The sequence below is a fragment of the Sphaeramia orbicularis genome, chromosome 22 (assembly GCF_902148855.1).
Source record: "Sphaeramia orbicularis chromosome 22, fSphaOr1.1, whole genome shotgun sequence".
NCBI lineage: Eukaryota > Metazoa > Chordata > Actinopteri > Kurtiformes > Apogonidae > Sphaeramia > Sphaeramia orbicularis.
The window spans coordinates 14,081,997-14,103,285 of record NC_043978.1 but is presented as its reverse complement, the minus strand read 5'-3'; the positions used below and the strand labels follow the sequence as shown (position 1 = coordinate 14,103,285).

The 21,289-nt window shown below is 34.7% G+C and overlaps 1 protein-coding gene across 2 annotated transcripts in view; it reads left to right on the top strand.

Moving 5' to 3' along the window:
- The window catches only part of nsd2 (nuclear receptor binding SET domain protein 2), a 32,698-nt gene extending 22,223 nt beyond the window's left edge, over positions 1–10,475 (top strand). For both annotated transcript variants that reach the window (XM_030127216.1, XM_030127215.1), the window contains exons 20-23: positions 1,256–1,397; positions 2,122–2,228; positions 3,050–3,248; positions 5,791–10,475. In XM_030127216.1, the coding sequence (XP_029983076.1) occupies positions 1,256–1,397; positions 2,122–2,228; positions 3,050–3,248; positions 5,791–6,107 (765 nt within the window). In that variant the 3' untranslated portion in view covers positions 6,108–10,475. The remainder of the gene's footprint in view (positions 1–1,255; positions 1,398–2,121; positions 2,229–3,049; positions 3,249–5,790) is intronic.
- The last annotated feature ends 10,814 nt before the right edge of the window (positions 10,476–21,289 follow it).

Here is a 21,289-nt window from a genome sequence, read left to right as displayed (position 1 = left end):
AGGTGCAAGAATCCGCTCTTCTCTTTCATAAACTCAAACATTAACACAAGATTATTACACTTCGTTATCCTCATAGCATAATTGCACAAGTTATATTTTTGGCCAAATTGTGATATCTGCATAACATTACTCTCCTAACACTGCTGCTTCATTTTATGCAAACAACTTGCCTTTGGCCATTTTGTTTTAATTATTTGTCACCATAAATACCGTACCTGTTATTTCCTTTTCCAGGGTTTCTGCGGGTTTTAAAAAGCATTAAGTCATTAAATAGATGTTGTGAAAATTAAGGCCTTAAATGGCATCAAAATGCATTAAATTTGATTCCAGAAACATTGAAAAATTAAATACACTTGATGGAGGAAAAAAAGCATTGTTATTCACAATTTATTTTGATTAATTAAACATTTAATGATTTTGATAGGAAGTATAGTGTGATGATTGACAGGTGGAACCCTTTAATTGACTGTTGTTTATGGCTGGTGCATGAAGTCACAACACCAGATGCTTGGAATGCAAAGTGCTGTGAGCGTGCTCATGCTGTGACAAAAGAGCGGAGGGAATATTAGCAAATGTGGGAAAATGCAAGTTTCAGCAGAAGTGATTGGAGGAGAAACTATTCAGAACCTGATTAAAGCCTGTCAAAGGTAAATGTATATGTAAAACTACATATAAAACTGTATCTGCAGTTGGACATGGGCATTAAATTTGTTTAAAGTGGCATTAAAATAGGCATTAAAAAGCATTAACCTGCAGAAACCCTGTTAACACTGGTACGACATGCTGTAAACTGTATTATCCGTTTTATACTCTTACTATTAATAACTACTCCTTTTTGAATATATATCTTTGTAAATATTGTAAATAATACTGTCTTTTAGCACTGTTATGGCTTGTTATGTAACTTGTTTCTACTGTTGTATCTGCCTGTTACGCTATCTCTTGGCCAGGTCGTCATTGTAACTGGTTTTCAATTGACCTAAAGGTTAAATGAATAAAGTTAAATAATCTGCCTCTAAACATGAGAAATGAATTAACATTTATTGTGATAACTATCAACATTTTTGCCATGATCAGAGCTATGAATCACCGTTGTACCTTTGATACTTTTTGACATTATGCACCTGAAATTGGCTGTAATTATCTTATTTCATCCTCAGTTTAACTTGTTGAAACCTTGTTTATTCAATTAATTGTGGCGATGATTCATTCTCCTTTTTGTATCTGTATAATGTGATGTTTTTTTCCTTTAAAGGACCGAATCATTGATGCTGGACCAAAGGGAAACTACTCGCGCTTCATGAATCATAGCTGTCAACCCAACTGTGAGACACAGAAATGGACGGTGAACGGAGACACGCGAGTCGGCCTCTTCGCCGTCTGCGACATCCCAGCAGGTAAAGCCAGGCCTAAACCACATGACAGGTGTTTAACTTTAACCACTGACGTGTCTGTGGTGAGCATTCTGAATCTATGATTTATTTTAAATATTCATAAAAATTCAACCGTTTGTGCAATGGAAAAAATTTCTCATTGTGCTAATAGAATAGACCTTGTGCTGTCCATAGACATCTGAGCATGCTCAGTGCACCCCCTGCCACCTGTGGAATAGGTAGCAAAACACAGAGCAGTGAGTGAGACCAACTCGTTATGAAAATGGATGGTTTTTGCCTTTTTTTTACGCAGTTTTCCTTGGTATTTTTTACTGTTGGCAGTGTTGTCGTGATTTTCCTTTATTTAAATTATTTTTTTACTGTGTTTTTACGGAGTTTTGACCATGCAACTACTTTCAGGGTTTGTACAGGTGCTTGAAATCCTTGAAAATGCTTGAATTTCAGTGTTGTGTTTTCAAGGTCTGAAAAGTGCTTGAATTTTAGTTGAAAGAGGTTGAAATTCTAACTCTGTGATGTGATTTATTTAGTTTTAATATTAACTCAAGCCAAAGCAACTTACAGAGAGGTGATTCATTTTGAACACTTTAATGCATGTAGAATCACTGTTTTTACATGTGTTAAGACTTTTTCCAGCAACGAGGCCAAAAACTTGATGAGCACGCCATAGAGACTCATTGAAAATGTTGTCCAGGCTTTTCTCACATGCTTTATTGTTTTTGTGTTGCAGGGACTGAACTCACCTTTAACTATAACCTGGACTGCCTCGGTAATGAGAAGACCGTCTGTCGCTGCGGAGCGCCAAACTGCAGCGGTTTTCTGGGTGATCGACCCAAGGTGAGCGTCACATTTAAAATTTAGCTACAGTCCAAACAATGTGGACGACTGTGGAACAGGTTCACTGAAAAGCATCACTGATCCTCATGTACATCATATAGTAGAAGATCTTTACATACATATTGGCTTAATGTGTCCCTGTGTGAAATCAGTTATCCTTTGATTCATTTATTTAAACCTTTATTTAATGAGGAAATATCCCATTGAGATTAAGAACTTCTTTTACATGGGAGTCCTGGTCAAGATGGGCAGCAGCAAATACAACACACAGTTACAGGATTACACAGTTAAAACACATACAACAGACACATTTGACAATAAACAGTTTGTAAAAATAACAATGATTTTGATGTGATAGTTAGGATTAAAGACAGATTGAAATTTTAAACCAACAAAGTGGAAGTGCTGCTGGGTCTTCTTGGTGATTATCCACAGTTGCTCTTTGGAAACTTGTGGTGTGTCTTACTATTTGGTATTTTACAAGATTGCCATTGAGTAAGAAAGGCATTTTATTTTTACACAAATCCTACGGTGTGCCTTGGAATATTTTTTGAAATCTTGCATGTTTATGCGGATTTTTTTGACTCCAAACAGATTGAATTTTTCTTGTTATTTATTTTATCACATTCTCAACGGGTGTCAAACATGCAGCTCGTAGACCTAAACTGGTTCTTGTGGTATTTTCCAGATGTATTATTGACCTTTAAAGAAAAGATGATTTCTTTGTTCATTGTCAAAATATCCAAAATGCACACAACCCTGATAAACAAAAAGTGCAGATTTTTTTCTTGTGTTGATCCACGTTTGTGCTGCATTTGCAGAACTCAAACGGCCAAACAGCTGACCCAAAAGGGAAGAGGTTGAAGAGAAAGTATAAGAAGAGAAAAGCTGAGGGAAAGAAGAAGTCTGAGGACGAGTGTTTCCGCTGTGGGGACGGAGGACAGCTGGTGCTCTGTGACAAGAAGACCTGCACCAAAGCCTATCACCTGACCTGCCTGAACCTCACCAAGAGACCCTTCGGTAAGAGGCACCGTTAATAACAGGTCTGAAGGAACTCAAAGGCTCATCTCAGTCACTTTAAAGCTCTACTCTGTGGTTCATATGAGGGGGCTTCAAAAGGTCACAGAAAACAGACAGTTGGAAAAAACAGTTTAAGATCTGATGGGGGTTTTTTTGTTTTGTTTTTTTTTGTTTTGTTTTCAACATATGCTCCATCTAAGTCAATACACTTCTGCAAACATTGATGCCAGCCTTGAAGTCAATCTGTGTAAAACAGAGGCTTGTGTTATTTAAAGCATGTCATGCTATGAATGTGTTGAACCTTGGAAAATGGCTTCTCAACTTTATTTTTAAAGTACTTTAACCCATAAACACCCAGTGATATTTTTGTGTCAGTTTTTCTCTCTATTTAACCTTTAAGTGATTTATTACTATTTATTATAATATTATCCTCTGTATTTTGCACTTTTTCGGCAAAAATCTTGTATTTTGCTCCATTTAATTCACTGATCATGTAGATGTTCATAAAGGCCTCAGATTAAAGTTGAGGGTTATTGTATCAGGAACATAGAAAACTGAAGAAAAAGTGACTTTTTCAACAAAATCTCTCATTAACTGAACATAAACCCACTGTGTCCATCCACTGTCATTGATCCAACTCCACGGGTTTTTCTGGTGAATCAATGTTGTAGAAGATGACGGTGTTTCCACGGTAACTACGCAGCCTCTGAATGTCCGAATGGGTCATATCCGATGACCATGAAAAGACGACAAACTGTATTTTACAGCAGTTATTTACATGTATTGATAGAATTAGTGGATCAGAAGAAAACTTGTAGTAGTTATGCTGTTATTTTACTTCATATCATATTCGTCTGTATGTGGAACCTGAACTAAAATTAGTTCAACACCCTTGATTGTTAATATCTTCAGTGTAATTTTTGCACTTCCCAAATTCATCCCGTGGGCTGGCTTGGAACCTTAAGCGGGCCAGTTTTAGCCCACGGACCATGTGTTTGACACCCCTGTGTTACGGCTGACTCGTGAGCCAAACATAATAATAGACACAAGACCACAATTAACTGATAAACTAAGATTTACTGAAAATAATAGAGAATTAAAACAAACCAAAATGAAAGTCTGCTTGATGGAAGCACCCAAGTGTGCTTCTGATGCTAGTGGTCTGCAGAGAAAGGGGGATGAGTACAACAAAGGGCCTGCTTGTACAGTCAAAATTTTTAAAATTGTCATTAACACAAGATCATTACACTTCATCAGCATAATTGCCTGTCATATTTTTGGCCAAATTGTGAAACCTGCATAAAATGAAGCAGCAGTGTTAGAAGCAAAGTTATGCAGATATCACAATTTGGCCAAAAATATGACTTGTACAATTACAGTCCCTGAAAAAAATTATTAGACCATCAAAAGTCATCAAAAACAGTGGTTATGCAATCCAGTACTAACTCCTGTGTGTATCATATGACTAAAACAGACAGAAAAGAAAACGTGGAATGCATAAAAGCACTGTTTTTGTCAGTACAATGCCATAGATATTGATGTAAGAACTGTTATCAAGAAAACATGGAAAATGGATAGATATCAGCTCTGAAATTAAACTGTTACGAGCTATTTTTGTTGTTTTCATTACATTTGTCCAAACAAATGTACCTGTAGTTGTACCAGGCATTAAAATGAACAAGAAATTTAAGAAAACAAGGGGTGGTCTAGTAATTTTTTCCATGACTGTAGAGGCCCTGCCATCATGCTGGTACAGGTGGACCAGCAGGACCACAACAGGAAGCTTTCCAAAGTGAATTACCTGCTTTAGAAAGAAAGGAGAGAAGGGGTCAAAACACAGTAATGTCCTGTCAGAGAGTGAACTTTAATTGATTGCCATTCCAACATTTATTTCAATATAAAGTCACTCCTTATTTTGGACTATAACAAAAATGTATTTAAAAGTAAAAATGTGGGTCATTTAGCAACTAGGGGTGTAAGAAAATATTGTTTCTGCAATATATTACAATATTTCATTTCACAATACTGTATATTAAAAAGTACCGTATTGATATTTTTAGGTGTTCATTCAAATGCAGATATTGTGGAGGTTCATTTTTATTTGTATTTTTTAAAATATTTTAATTATTATTTAACACTCTTTTATTAAATAATGTTAGTTCCTTTGCTGGGATTGCCCAAAAATAATGTTATGATGTTAATTATGAACTAATAGAATATGAACATTTGAGCAGGATCTTAGTCTGTAATGTCTGTAAAACAGAATTTAAGTTTAAACACAGGAAAATGTTATGTAATTCAATTCTTCAAGGAAATAATCATTTTAAAAAAAGAAACAAAAAACGCCTTTTTAACAGTATAATGATATATCGTATTGTGATTTGTATCGTATCACCAGATTCTTGCCAATACACACCCCTATTAGCAACACTAATCTGTCCAATTGTCTGTAAAATGTCCTGTCAGAGAAATTTCGAATACCGCGTCTTGACCCGAAGGAAAGTGTGTGTTGGTTTTAACCGCTCAATGTCACCCCCCGCAGGCCGCTGGGACTGTCCCTGGCATCACTGTGACGTCTGCGGGAAGAACTCGGACGCCTTCTGCCAGCTCTGCCCCAACTCCTTCTGCAAGGCTCACCAGGAGGGGGCGCTGCGTCCCTGGCCCCCCACGGGGCAACTCTGCTGCCTGGAGCACGAAGAGTTGGAGGGAGCGGAGGCCCAGAACCAGGACGGCGCCGCGGGGACAAACGAGACCGCCGCCCCTGCCGCGACCGTCCGCCGCGCGCCCAAAGGCTCCAGGAAGACTGACGGCGCCGAGGCCAAAAGTAAGAGCTCCAAGAGGAAAGCAGCCGAGGCCTAACGCGACACCCCCCACCCACCCCACCCCCAGGTTTTCAGGTTTTTCTTTCTGCACTGAGGCGAACCATCTGTGGTAAAGCACAAACTCTGGTTATTCCACCAACCAAACTGCCTGTTGTTTTTTTGTTTTTGTTTTGTTTTTTCTCTCGTCTTTGTTTTATTTCTTCCTTTAGAGTAACCGAGGAAACGCGCCGGTTTCTGCTGAACACAAACTGAACCAGTCTGAAGTAAAACTGAGCGGCTGGCGGTAGCACGTTATTTTACCGTCCGCTAACTTGAATTAGGGCTCAGTCCCCCCCACCCCACCCCTCGCTCACACAATATGGATGATGTTGAACAGCAGAGTTTTATAGTTATATCTATATATGTGTATATCAAAGACCAAAAGTATGATTACTGGAGTAGTGTAAGACATCACACAGGTTGCCAAATGGATTGTTTTTATTTTTATATATATATATATATAGTATATATATGCCAGATTTAATATCAAACACCAAGACACTATGGATGGGCCTCAGACCACCTCTCTACTTCCGTTTGTGGCCGTAGGTTCATCTAACTGTAGACGAGTACGTGTGTTTGCTATTTTACAACCTGTTTCCTTTTAGTTCTCGTAGATTTGAATAATTTCTTCTATTTTGTTTTTTATTTTTTTATTGGTTTGCTGAATGATGGCACCACAAACCGTTGATCTACCTGTTTATCCAGATAATGAGGGAAAGTATTAAAAACAAGAGCACTCGACAGAAAAAAAGAAAAAAAAAAAAACACTACTGGGAGGTTTCAACACCTTAGATGCTCTAAGCTCGACGCTGAACCAGATAAATGAAGGAAAACGAGCGACTTTTTTTTTTGTTTTGTTTTTTTAAGTTTTTGCAGTTGGTCCGAACCTTAAGGTGCTGTTCATGTTTAAGTGCTTAGAAATGCCAGGTACAGACACCATGCTGTTCACGCCGCCACCGGCTTTTTACTCGATTCGCTGAGAAAACTCGGGTTTTAGCCGAGGCGTCGAAATAAAAACCGACCTCGGCTTGTTTTAAATCCTCAGGGGGTTTTTAGTGTCGCACCTGCTCCCCGTCTGCTGACTGATCCTTTAACGCATCATCACTGGATCACACCGTTCAACTCATCAATCCTCAAAGGTGGTGCTTCGGACTGGGCTCGTCAGGCTCAGACTTGTGTTTAGGGTTAGGTCTGATTGTTTAAAGTCTGCATGTCGGAAGGATCTGTACTCCAGGTGTTTTACTAACAGTAGGTGGCGCTCCGTTGGAAAAGAAAAGCAAATGAATAGAATATTTTCAGCTTTACAATCAGGTGACTCTACAACAGGGACAGCTTCTAAACAAGACTTAATTGATTTTGGTTTCCATTTTAATTAAAATTTTCTGGACTGAAAGTATTTTTTTCAAACTTAAAAACTTGACTCTGACTGTTGTATAAACATTGTACCGGTGCAAAAACACTGAAGAACTCTACTGAACTTTACCGAATAACACCAAGAATTTTCAGTATTTGATCGTCATAACTCACTCTTCATTTGATTGAAAACCAGAAACTTTACATTTTTATTAGTTAAAAACTGAAGATTCGGGCAACTTTTTGCTTTTGACACCACAGTTATTAGAGTAATTGAACTTAATTCAGTCATTTTTCTTTAACTTTTCATTAGTTTTTTTGGCTCCAGGTGTTTTACTAACAGTAGGTGGCGCTCCGTTGGAAAAGAAAAGAATATTTTTAACTTTACCATCAGAGGATTCTTTACAACAGGGACAGATTCTAATAAAAATAAACTCAATGCTCAATATCGTACAAATCCTTATGGTTTTTCTGCACTGAAAGTATTTTTTTCTAACATAAAAACTTGACTCTGACTGTTGTATAAATGTTGTACCAGTGCCGCATGCACCGACACTGAAGAACTCTGCTGAACTTTACCAAATAACACCAGGAATTTTCAGGATTTGATCATTATAACACTCTTCAAAGCCACCAAACTGAAGATTCAGGCAACTTTTTGCTTTTGACACCACAGTCATTTAGAGCAGTTTAACTTAATTCAATAATTTTTTCTTTTAACTTTTCATTAGTTTTTTTGGCTCCAGGTGTTTTACTAACAGTAGGTGGCGCTCAGTTGGAAAAGAAAAGCAAATGAATAGAATATTTTCAACTTTACTATCGGGACAGAGTCTAATAAAAATAAACTCAATGCTCAATATCGTACAAGTGCTTATGGATTTTTCTGCAAATTATGGATTTTCTGCACTGAAAGTATTTTTTTCTAACATAAAAACTAGAGTCTGACTATTGTATAAATGTTGTACCAGTGCACCGATACTGAAGAACTCTACTGAACTTTACCGAATAACACCAGGAATTTTCAGGATTTGATCGTCGTTATAATTCACTCTTCAAAGCCACCGGATGCATTTGATTGAAAACCAATAATTTTACGTTTTATTACAGTTAAAAACTGAAGATTCAGGCAACTTTTTGCTTTTGACACCACAGTCGGGGTAATTTAACTTAATTCAGTCATTTTTCTTGAACTTTCTTTAACTTTATTAGTCGTTTTTGCTCTAAGGTGATCCCCCGTTTGCTGCCCTGATGCCAGACTCCTTTGACAAAAAGTCGTTTTACCTCATTGAACCTGAGAATTACTGCCTCCATTTCTTAATTAGTTAATTTCAATTGAATTCAAAATCACAGTTTGACACAAACTAGCGATAGAAGCAACTCCTGCGTTTGGTGGATTTGACGAGAGCGTTTTAACGGCATCACCTCCAGATTAAAGAAGTCCTGACTTCAAAGTAAAGCAGTGAAAATATTAACATACTGTCGCTATCAGGCAGAAACTTCTTATGTCTGAAACGGTTATTTTTCCGGAAACTGGAAAAACGATGTGTTATCTAAATATATGAATGGAGTTCAAAGATGTAGTCACAGGCTCTTTTCAACACTTTTCACGGGTTAAATATTTCTAAAACTGACCAATAGAATCCTTTTATGATCCAAAAATGGACTTACGAGGTTTCCGCCAGACAGCGACGATATGCAACATAAGGTTCATTTAACCTGATACTGACTGATGTTGGTTCATCTACTGTAAAACACTATGAATAAGCACAAAATCCAGCTTTAATGTCGATGATTTCATTTTATGCAGCACGTTAAGAATCATGTGTGGAGTTTGAGTTGAATCTCAGTGAGTCGATTCTATATTTAACACTTTGAGCTGAATATTGGCTCACTGTTTTTGTTTTCTTTTATTTCATTGCAGTTTTCTATTCAAAACAAAACAAAAAAAAGTAAAGTCCTGGGTCCTGATGCTTTTCCTAAGGCGTCATTTTTTATCTGTGACCCCTTAAAATGAATCTGCAACTGGTGCTCATGTTGTTTTTACGTAATTTGAGTCATTTTACGAGATCAAACTTTGATTTACAGAAAAATCTTAATAAGCGTTCATTATTTTGAGACTTCTTTTTGCTGTTGCCTTAAAAATCCTGAGAGTAGAGGCGTTGGCGTCCTTCAGTCTAACCTGAACCAAGTCTGAAGCACGAAAGCCGAGTCTAAACTGACCCTCAGAGGCCACCGTAGTCGACTGAACCCATTGTACATGTTTCTCTGCATGGTGCTCCTGTTCATCGTCTTGTTCTGAATATATTTGTCAAACGTTTTTCTCCAGACTCCTGTTATGACTTTTTTTTTTTTTTTTTCTTCCGTAAACAACGAGGCTACAAACATTTCTTGTGCCTTTTTGTAATTAATCTCTGACATCGTTAAACGTTCGACTGTTCCGTCTTGAATCTTAATCAAGAATATTTTACAACAAAGCCACTATTACGTTCCTCTTCCTCTCTGTTGTGTTGTTAAAATACCCCCCCCCCCCAAAAAAAAAAAAAAAAAAAACAACCCGTATTTCAGTTGTACAGATCAAGCAGGAGGCTGTTTTTTTTTATAACCGCACCTTCTCGTTTATTTTATTTTCGTAGTGTTTTTCATTTTTCCGGTCCAGAGGTGCAACGAAACTCGAGTATTTTCGACTATTTCTATGTAACGATCTTCATCCTAACCTTGATTGTGTCGAGTGAATGTAGTCCAGTCGTTTTTGTAAGCACTGTATTTCCCTGTAGAGCTGAAGTGTAATGTGTGCGTAGGGGTTTCATTCTGTAACTACTGTCATAGTAAACCAGAGACTAATATGTACATAATGTATAAGTGGTAATAGTTATGCATCTATTGTAAATATCATACAGTATCTTGACAGTTTTTTTTTTTGTTTTTGTTTTTTTCCCTCGACGCAGTGCTGAAACACTTTGTGCAGGATCTCACGTCTGTTGAATCGTGCAATAAAAAGTGGTCGAACATGCATTAATGTCTGTCGTCTTTTCTTCAGGATCATGTTTTGTTTATTTTTCTGACTACACCACAAGGGTATAATAGTTTTGGATTTTTCATTATAGTTTAGTTTTATTTAGTTTTGACTTTTTTTTTCTCTAATTCAGTTAGTTTTAATAGAGCAGGTTTGCTAGTTTTTATTAGTTTTTGTTATTTTCGAAATGCTTAGTTTTTGTTTAGTTTTATGGGGGGGGGTTTATGTCTTTTATTTTCTTCGCCATCGTATTCAAATAAATCCCAGACAGGACTCTGCTGCTTTCTCCCAGTTTTAGTCTCCATGTTTCCAGGTAGAGTGGGGACCAGAAGACGACTGGAAACCACAAGTGACAGACCGTTAAATATCATACGGTGCCAGCAGCTAAAATTGTTTGAGGGAAATAAATCGCTTTCGTATCAATCCGACATTGACAAAAGATGAAAACTAAGGGAATTTTATCCAGAATTTTTATGTTTTAGTTAGTTTTGTAAGTGCAAAATACAGTTTCAACTAGAAAAGCACTCGGAGAGTACAGACCTCCGCCAAGCGCAAAAATTCCCCACATAATCGGTGATACAAATCCTACATTTATTTTTTAAAATAAAATCCGCCTTCTGGATCAGATCCGGATCAGCCTTTGAAATGTGATAGAGGACCCCATTGTCAATTCCTGAGTTAAATTTCATGAGTTTTGGTCAATAATTAAGCGAGATATTGGGAAACGAAAATTTTGGCCCCATTTACCACAATGTTAATGAAAATTTCAAAGTGATCCAGAATCCAGGATTTCTTCCGGATCACCCCCAAAAGTTAATCATTTCTTCCTTATCCCATTTCCAACAAACCCTGAAAATTTGATCAAAATCTGTCCATAACTTTTTGAGTTATGTTGCACACTAACGGACAGACAGACAGACAGACAAACAAACCCTGGCAAAAACATAACCTCCTTGGCGGAGGTAATTATTGTTTTTTTTCTTTTAATTGTAGTTTTTATTTATTTCAGTTAACGAAAATGTTTTTACAATTCTAGTTTTCGTCATTTCGTTAACAATGACCTTGCTACACCGTGTTCTTACTCGTACATAAAAAAGGTTCCTACTTCCTATTCAGTATGGTGTTTGAATTTAGTCATTTAAGTGGCAAACTATTTCTGTTTTCTATAGAATTTCTAAAAATAAATAAACTGATACAAGCTACAATTACAGCCGTTATTCTGCTTTGGATGTTTTTGCTAATTCCCAGTATGTGCAGTTTAGTTTAACCTCCTCAGACCCAGCTATGGGTTATCACAACTTTATACAAAAAAAAAAAAAAGAAAAGAAAACTGTCCACCACAAAGGACATTCCATAAAAATTTCAAAAACTGCATCTGAAAAAACTTGCATCATGTTGTTTCCAATATAAGCACTTATTTAATAAAAAAAAAAAAAAAAAGCTTGTACTTTGCTGACATTTCCTGGGTCTTAGAGGTTAAATAGTGGCTGATGCTTAATATTAGGGTTTTCAACTGGAAATGCACACCTTTTATGGAAATTAATGATAAAATAAAGATAGAAAAAAAACCCTACAGTTAATGTTCTTTACAGTCAGATGTTCAGTTTTGCTTTTTGGATAAACAGTTTTGAGAATCTTTGGAGATCCAGGTTTATTTATCCATAAACATGCATTTGCATGATATATTGAATGCATAATAAAGTCAAATATTGTTAATTTCCGACTCATTAGGATTAGAATGAGTTTGGTTTGGATCAGGAGGTGGATTTAATGAATCCTAGTGTTTGTGTGATTAATTGCACATTATAATTCAATTCCATGAAAACTCCAAAACTTTAGACGATTTTACTTAATTTCTCGAGCCTAGAAAATTAGAATTTAGTGCTTTGCAGTTATTTAAAATGCTTTAGAGGTTGAAAAAAGATCCTCCAACATTTGATACATGACAGCCAGTAGGTAAGAACATTTTCATTATGGAAAAGAAAACTTCTATGTTGAGACTTGTGGATTGATGGGCCATCAACATCTTGGAGGTATTTAAGTGTGTTTAAAGCAATTTTTGAGGGGGGACATCAGCGCCCCCCCCCCCCCCCCCCCCGGTGGTCAAACATAAAACTATAGTATATTTTCCAAAAAAATAAAGTTTTGGTTAAAATTTTTATTTCACTTAAAAACAGTTCTAAATCATCCCCAGAGACATCAACAAGTCCTTTGTGAGGTATTTAAGTGTGTTTTAATCAACTTTTCAGGGGGGTCATCAGCGCCCCCCTGGTGGTAGAACATAAGACTATAGTATGTGCTCCAAAAAATTTAATTTTAGTTAAATTTTTTAAATTTTATTTAAAAACAGTTCTAAATCATCCCAGAGACATCACCAAGTCATTTGTGAGTTATTTAAGTGTGTTTTAAGCAACTTTCCAGGGGGGTCATCAGCGCCCCCCTGGTGGTAGAACATAAGACTATAGTATGTGCTCCAAAAAATTTAATTTTAGTTAAATTTTTTAAATTTATTTAAAAACAGTTCTAAATCATCCCAGAGACATCACCAAGTCATTTGTGAGTTATTTAAGTGTGTTTTAAGCAACTTTCCAGGGGGGTCATCAGCGCCCCCCTGGTGGTCAAACATAAGATGATAGTATGTGCTCCAAAAAAATGACGTTTTGGTTAAAAAAAATTTTCACTTAAAAACAGTTTTAGTTCATTCCAGAGACGTTGGCAAAACATCTTGGAGAAATTTAAGTGTGTTTTAAGCAACTTTTCAGGGGGGGGTCATCAGCACCCCCCCCCCCCACCACCACCCCCACCCCCCTGGTGGTTTAACATAAGACTATAGTACATGCTCCAAAAAGGAGATTTTGGTCAAAATTTTCATTTCACTTAAAAACAGTTCTAAACTAGAAGCACTCGGAGAGCGCAGACCTCTGCCAAGGCTGATCAGTGGCCCCCCCCGTGGGCCCCCCCACCCCCGATCACCACCAAAATTTAATCATTTCTTCCTTATCCCATTTCCAACAAACCCTGAAAATTTCATCCAAATCTGTCCATAACTTTTTGAGTTATGTTGCACACTAATGGACAGACAAACAAACAAACCCTGGCAAAACATAACCTCCTTGGCGGAGGTAATCATCCCAGAGGCATCAACAAGTCATCTTGGAGGAATTTTAAGTGTGTTTTAATCAACTTTCCAGGGGGGTCATCGCGCCTGACCGCCTGAAAAGTCTTTAGGAAACACCTGAAACATGTCAGAAAACACTTGTTAATGCATTTTAAAACAATCCAAACCCTCTTAAAAGCACAGACCTAAACCTGTTAAAGTGACCACCTCCACATGTCCACAGTTTAAACTAACACTGAACTCTGAGCATCTGAAAAACGACTTAGAAACATCCTGAAAGTCCTCAGTGAGAACTTGATGTGATATGAAACATGTCATGGAGCATTTCTGAAGTCATAAATGTGAACTTCAACACTTCAGGAACATAAATGAAAACATGAACAAATAGCGTTGTCATGGAGCAGATACTGTACCCTTATTAGAACATGGGAGGGACTATTCACTCCAAAAAAAATAAATAAATAAACACTTCAAGGAGCGTTTAATGCCTTTGTCATTTTCTAAAACACTGGGAATCATCAAAGATACAAGAACTGGACTCAAAACCCACGACTCAGGACCAAAATTAAAAGTACTTTATTATTAACAGAGTCCAAAAACAGATGTGATTAGAAACAAAAAACAAACAAAAAACACACATATTTAACCCATGAAGACCTGTGCTATATTTGTGGCTGTTCCCAAATGGATTTTTATCTATATTTAACTATTTTTTAAGTGGCTGATCACCATTTAAGATAATATTATCCTCTGTGTTTTGCATTTTTCAGTGTAACTCATGTCTTTTCCTGTATCTAATTCACTGATCATGTAGATGTTCATAAAAGCTCAGTAAATTCACAGGTTATTACATCCAAATAGAGAAAAACTGAAGAAAAAGCGACTTTTTCTACTAAATATATCATGAATTGACTGCAAAAACACGTGTCCATCCACTGTCATTGATCCAACTCCATGGGTTTTACTGGTGAATCAATGTTGTAGAAGATGACGATGTTTCCATGGTAACTAAGAAGCGTGAAAAGATGGCAAACTGTATTTTACACCAATTATTTACATGTATTAATAGAGTTAGTACGGTGGCCCAGAGGTGCAACAGCCCAAAAAATTATTCAGTATAAAAAAAAAAGAGAGAGCAGCCCAAAAAGTTATACACTATAAGAAAAAAGAGAACCCAAAAAATTATCCACTATAAGAAAAAAAAGAGAACAGCCCAAAAAATTATCCACTATAAGAAAAAAAGAGAGCAGCCCAAAAAGTTATACACTGTAAGAAAAAAGAGAACGGCCCAAAAAATTATCCAGTATAAAAAAAAAGAGAGTAGCCCAAAAAGTTATACACTATAAGAAAAAAGAGAACAGCCCAAAAAATTATCTAGTATAAAAAAAAAGAACAGCCCAAAAAATTATACACTATAAGAAAAAAGAGAACAGCCCAAAAAATTATCTAGTATAAAAAAAAAGAACAGCCCAAAAATTATACACTATAAGAAAAAAGAGAACAGCCCAAAAAATTATACATTTAAGAAAAAAAAGAGAACAGCCCAAAAAATTATCCACTATAAGAAAAAAAAACAGAACAGCCCAAAAAATTATCCACTATAAGAAAAAAAGACAACAGTCCAAAAACATTTGTCCACTATAAGAAAAAATGACAACAGTCCAAAAAAATTAACCACTTTAACAAAAAAAGAGAGCGGCCCAAAAAAATTATCCATTTAAGAACAAAAAGAGACCAGCCCAAAAACTTATCCACTATAAGAAAAAAAAAGAGAACAGCTCAAAAAATTATCCGCCATAAGAAAAAAAACCATCATCCACCTTTCCAATTAAGGGGGCGCTGTTTACCCAAAAGGTCTCTTGCTTTAAAATTAAGGCCACCACAAAAAATAAAAGCATAGGCTGAAAATTTTAAGGCCTTCAGCTAATGTGGCTAATGCTAACAATGTAACCCACCAGAAGTGGAGGGTGGTGTGCTAAAAATAAAGTTATTCTAAAAATATATAGTGGATAATTTTTTGGGCTGTTCTCTTTTTTTATATAGTGGATAATTTTTGGGGGGCTGTCCTCTTTTTTTTCTTATAGTGGATAATTTTTTTGGACTGTTGTCTTTTTTTTCTTATAGTGGACAAATGTTTTTGGACTGTTGTCTGTTTTTTTCTTATATGGATAATTTTTTGGCCTGTTCTGTTTTTTTTTTCTTATAGTGGATCATTTTTTGGGCTGTTCTCTTTTTTTTCTTATAGTGGATCATTTTTTTTTTTTGGACTGTTCTTTCTTTTTCTTATAGTGGATAATTTTTTTGGGCGGTTCTCTTTTTTTCTTATAGTGGATAATTTTTTTTTGGACTGTTCTTTTTTTCTTATAGTGGATAACTGTTTTGAACTGTTCTCTTTTTTTCTTATAGTGGATAATTTTTTTTTGGACTGTTTTTTATTTCTTATAGTGGATAATTTTTTTAGGCTGTTCTCTTTTTTGTTATAGTGGATAATTTTTTAGACTGTTGTCTTTTTTTTCTTATAGTGGATAATTTTTTAGGCTATTGTCTTTTTTTCTTAAAGTGGATAATTTTTTTGGGCTGTTGTCTTTTTTTCTTATAGTGGATAATTTTTTTAGGTTGTTGTCTTTTTTTTCTTATAGTGGATAATTTTTTGAGCTGTTCTCTTTTTTTTCTTATAGTGGATAATTTTTAGGCTGTTGTCTTTTTCTTCTTATAATGGATAATTTTTTTGGGCTGTTCTCTTTTTTTTCTTATAGTGGATAATTTTTTTGGGCTGTTGTCTTTTTTTTCTTATAGTGGATAATTTTTTTAGGTTGTTGTCTTTTTTTTCTTATAGTGGATAATTTTTTGAGCTGTTCTCTTTTTTTTCTTATAGTGGATAATTTTTTAGGCTGTTGTCTTTTTTTTCTTATAATGGATAATTTTTTTGGGCTGTTCTCTTTTTTTTCTTATAGTGGATAATTTTTTAGGCTGTTGTCTTTTTTTTCTTATAATGGATAATTTTTTTGGGCTGTTCTCTTTTTTTTCTTATAGTGGATAATTTTTTTGGGCTGTTGTCTTTTTTTTTCTTATAGTGGACAAATGTTTTTGGACTGTTGTCTGTTTTTTTCTTATATGGATAATTTTTTGGCCTGTTCTGTTTTTTTTTCTTATAGTGGTTCTGTTTTTTTTTCTTATAGTGGATCATTTTTTGGGCTGTTCTCTTTTTTTTCTTATAGTGGATCATTTTTTTTTTTTTGGACTGTTCTTTCTTTTTCTTATAGTGGATAATTTTTTTGGGCTGTTCTCTTTTTTTCTTATAGTGGATAATTTTTTTTTGGACTGTTCTTTTTTTCTTATAGTGGATAACTGTTTTGAACTGTTCTCTTTTTTTCTTATAGTGGATAATTTTTTTTTGGACTGTTTTTTATTTCTTATAGTGGATAATTTTTTTAGGCTGTTCTCTTTTTTGTTATAGTGGATAATTTTTTAGACTGTTGTCTTTTTTTTCTTATAGTGGATAATTTTTTAGGCTATTGTCTTTTTTTCTTAAAGTGGATAATTTTTTTGGGCTGTTGTCTTTTTTTCTTATAGTGGATAATTTTTTTAGGTTGTTGTCTTTTTTTTCTCATAGTGGATAATTTTTTGAGCTGTTCTCTTTTTTTTCTTATAGTGGATAATTTTTAGGCTGTTGTCTTTTTCTTCTTATAATGGATAATTTTTTTGGGCTGTTCTCTTTTTTTTCTTATAGTGGATAATTTTTTTGGGCTGTTGTCTTTTTTTTTCTTATAGTGGATAATTTTTTTAGGTTGTTGTCTTTTTTTTCTTATAGTGGATAATTTTTTGAGCTGTTCTCTTTTTTTTCTTATAGTGGATAATTTTTTAGGCTGTTGTCTTTTTTTTCTTATAATGGATAATTTTTTTGGGCTGTTCTCTTTTTTTTCTTATAGTGGATAATTTTTTAGGCTGTTGTCTTTTTTTTCTTATAATGGATAATTTTTTTGGGCTGTTCTCTTTTTTTTCTTATAGTGGATAATTTTTTTGGGCTGTTGTCTTTTTTTTCTTATAGTGGATAATTTTTTTGGGCTGTTCTCTTTTTTTTCTTATAGTGGATAATTTTTTTGGGCTGTTCTCTTTTTTTTCTTATAGTGGATAATTTTTTTGGGCTGTTGTCTTTTTTTTCTTATAGTGGATAATTTTTTTAGGTTGTTGTCTTTTTTTTCTTATAGTGGATAATTTTTTGAGCTGTTCTCTTTTTTTTCTTATAGTGGATAATTTTTTAGGCTGTTGTCTTTTTTTTCTTATAATGGATAATTTTTTTGGGCTGTTGTCTTTTTTTCTTATAGTGGATAATTTTTTGGGCTGTTGTCTTTTTTTTCTTATAGTGGATAATTTTTTGGGCTGTTGTCTTTTTTTTCTTATAGTGGATAATTTTTTGGGCTGTTCTCTTTTTTTCTTATAGTGGATAATTTTTTAGGCTGTTGTCTTTTTTTTCTTATAATGGATAATTTTTTTGGGCTGTTCTCTTTTTTCTTATAGTGGATAATTTTTTGGGCTGTTGTCTTTTTTTTCTTATAGTGGATAATTTTTTGGGCTGTTGTCTTTTTTTTCTTATAGTGGATAATTTTTTTGGGCTGTTGTCTTTTTTTCTTATAGTGGATAATTTTTTTAGGTTGTTGTCTTTTTTTTCTCATAGTGGATAATTTTTTGAGCTGTTCTCTTTTTTTTCTTATAGTGGATAATTTTTAGGCTGTTGTCTTTTTCTTCTTATAATGGATAATTTTTTTGGGCTGTTCTCTTTTTTTTCTTATAGTGGATAATTTTTTGGGCTGTTGTCTTTTTTTTCTTATAATGGATAATTTTTTTGGGCTGTTCTCTTTTTTTTCTTATAGTGGATAATTTTTTTGGGCTGTTGTCTTTTTTTTCTTATAGTGGATAATTTTTTAGGTTGTTGTCTTTTTTTTCTTATAGTGGATAATTTTTTGAGCTGTTCTCTTTTTTTTCTTATAGTGGATAATTTTTTAGGCTGTTGTCTTTTTTTTCTTATAATGGATAATTTTTTTGGGCTGTTCTCTTTTTTTCTTATAGTGGATAATTTTTTGGGCTGTTGTCTTTTTTTTCTTATTGTGGATAATTTTTTGGGCTGTTGTCTTTTTTTTCTTATAGTGGATAATTTTTTGGGCTGTTCTCTTTTTTTCTTATAGTGGATAATTTTTTAGGCTGTTGTCTTTTTTTTCTTATAATGGATAATTTTTTTGGGCTGTTCTCTTTTTTTTCTTATAGTGGATAATTTTTTAGGCTGTTGTCTTTTTTTTCTTATAGTGGATAATTTTTTTGGGCTGTTCTCTTTTTTTTCTTATAGTGGATAATTTTTTTGGGCTGTTGTCTTTTTTTTCTTATAGTGGATAATTTTTTTAGGTTGTTGTCTTTTTTTTCTTATAGTGGATAATTTTTTGAGCTGTTCTCTTTTTTTTTCTTATAGTGGATAATTTTTTAGGCTGTTGTCTTTTTTTTCTTATAATGGATAATTTTTTTGGGCTGTTCTCTTTTTTTCTTATAGTGGATAATTTTTTGGGCTGTTGTCTTTTTTTTCTTATAGTGGATAATTTTTTGGGCTGTTGTCTTTTTTTTCTTATAGTGGATAATTTTTTTGGGCTGTTCTCTTTTTTTCTTATAGTGGATAATTTTTTGGGCTGTTGTCTTTTTTTTCTTATAGTGGATAATTTTTTGGGCTGTTCTCTTTTTTTCTTATAGTGGATAATTTTTTAGGCTGTTGTCTTTTTTTTCTTATAATGGATAATTTTTTTGGGCTGTTCTCTTTTTTTTCTTATAGTGGATAATTTTTTAGGCTGTTGTCTTTTTTTTCTTATAATGGATAATTTTTTTGGGCTGTTGTCTTTTTTTTCTTATAGTGGATAATTTTTTGGGCTGTTGTCTTTTTTTTCTTATAGTGGATAATTTTTTGGGCTGTTGCACCTCTGGGCCACCACAAATTAGTGGATCAACAGCTATGAAACAGTTTCGATCAGTAGACGGTTCTGGTCCATGGTGGATGTTTGGGTTTTTGTGTTAATGACAAAAAATCAAAAACAGTGGTACGAAGGACCTGGAGGAGAACAGGAGGCAGAGGGGAGGAGCTATCCACAGGGGGGCGGGGTTAATAGGACCCAGGTGGAACACATTAGTGCACAGGTCATCAGACTCAGAACCTGAAGGAAGACAAAGGAACATGAACACAAAAACACCAGGATGAACGTGTGCACATGAGACAAGAACCACATGGACAGTTTTGGAGACGTGGGACCATCAGAGGGGGGGTGGACCAGGACCAGGACTGAGACTGGGACTGGTGAGCACCTGGATGGAACCCAACCACAAACACCTCAGTAAGTGCTTATTAATGTCCAGTCATCCATGGAAAAGACTTTAAATCATGTGTAAAATCAGTGTAAATGATGGTTTTCAGGTTATATAATATAGTTGAATTAATCCACTGTCACAGTCTGTCAGCGACCACCAGAAAAATCTGTACAAACAACGTGACACACACCGGGAGAAGTGTTTTTAGTTATTTAATATACGTTAAAAACATAGATAAAAATATATTTAAATGATTGTTTTCAAAGCAGATATTATAACCTTTATTATTCCAAAACTGAAAAAATATTAAAAACAACATTAACCCATAAATACAGTGGCCCAGAGGTGCAACAGCCCAAAAAATGATCCACTATAAGAAAAAAAAAAAACAGCCCAAAAAATTATCCACTGTAAGAAAAAAAAAAAAACAGCTCAAAAAATGATCCACTATAAGAAAAAAAATAAAAAATAGGACCAATGGCCCTGTAGCTTACCGGCCGAATTAAAAGCTTTGGGAAATGTATCCAGATGCCATTTATTCTCACCCAGTTCTGTTTATTTATTATATTACAGAAATAGCCCATGTTTTGGTCATATTCCAATCAGATCTGTAAAAAATTCAAATTCCAACCTGATATCATTGATACTGATTTATTGGATCAATCCACGTCCTATCTCTTATAATGGGAAAATTTTTCAAAGTGGCACCAAATCCAGAATCAGATCCAGATCCAAATAATTTCACTAACTTTTGTTGACATCATCATACAGAAGCTGTATACCAAGTTTGAAGTCAATCGGAATTGTAGTTTGGGAGAAAAAGATGATTGAAAGTTTTGTAGCGGACGCCAGACGACACCGACGCCAGTTGCCACTTGACGACAATAGCTTATGGCCTGTTGGCCGGTAAGATAAAAAGAGAACAGCCCAAAAAAATATCCACTATAAGAAAAAAAACCCCATCATCCACCTTTTCAATTAAGGGGGCGCTGTTTACCTCACAGGTCTCTTGCTTTAAAATTAAGGCCACCACAAAAAAAAAAGCATAGGCTGAAAATTTTTAAGGCCTTCAGGTGTCCTTTCTTATAGTGGATAATTTTTTGGGCTGTTCTCTTTTTTTTCTTACAGTGGATAATTTTTTGGCCTGTTCTCTTTTTTTCTTATAGTGGATAATTTTTTGGCCTGTTGTCTTGTTTTTTTCTTATAGTGGATCATTTTTTGGGCTGTTCTCTTTTTTTCTTATAGTGGATAATTTTTTGGGCTGTTCTCTTTTTTTCTTAGAGTGGATAATTTTTTGGGCTGTTCTCTTTTTTTCTTATAGTGGATAATTTTTTGGGCTGTTCTCTTTTTTTCT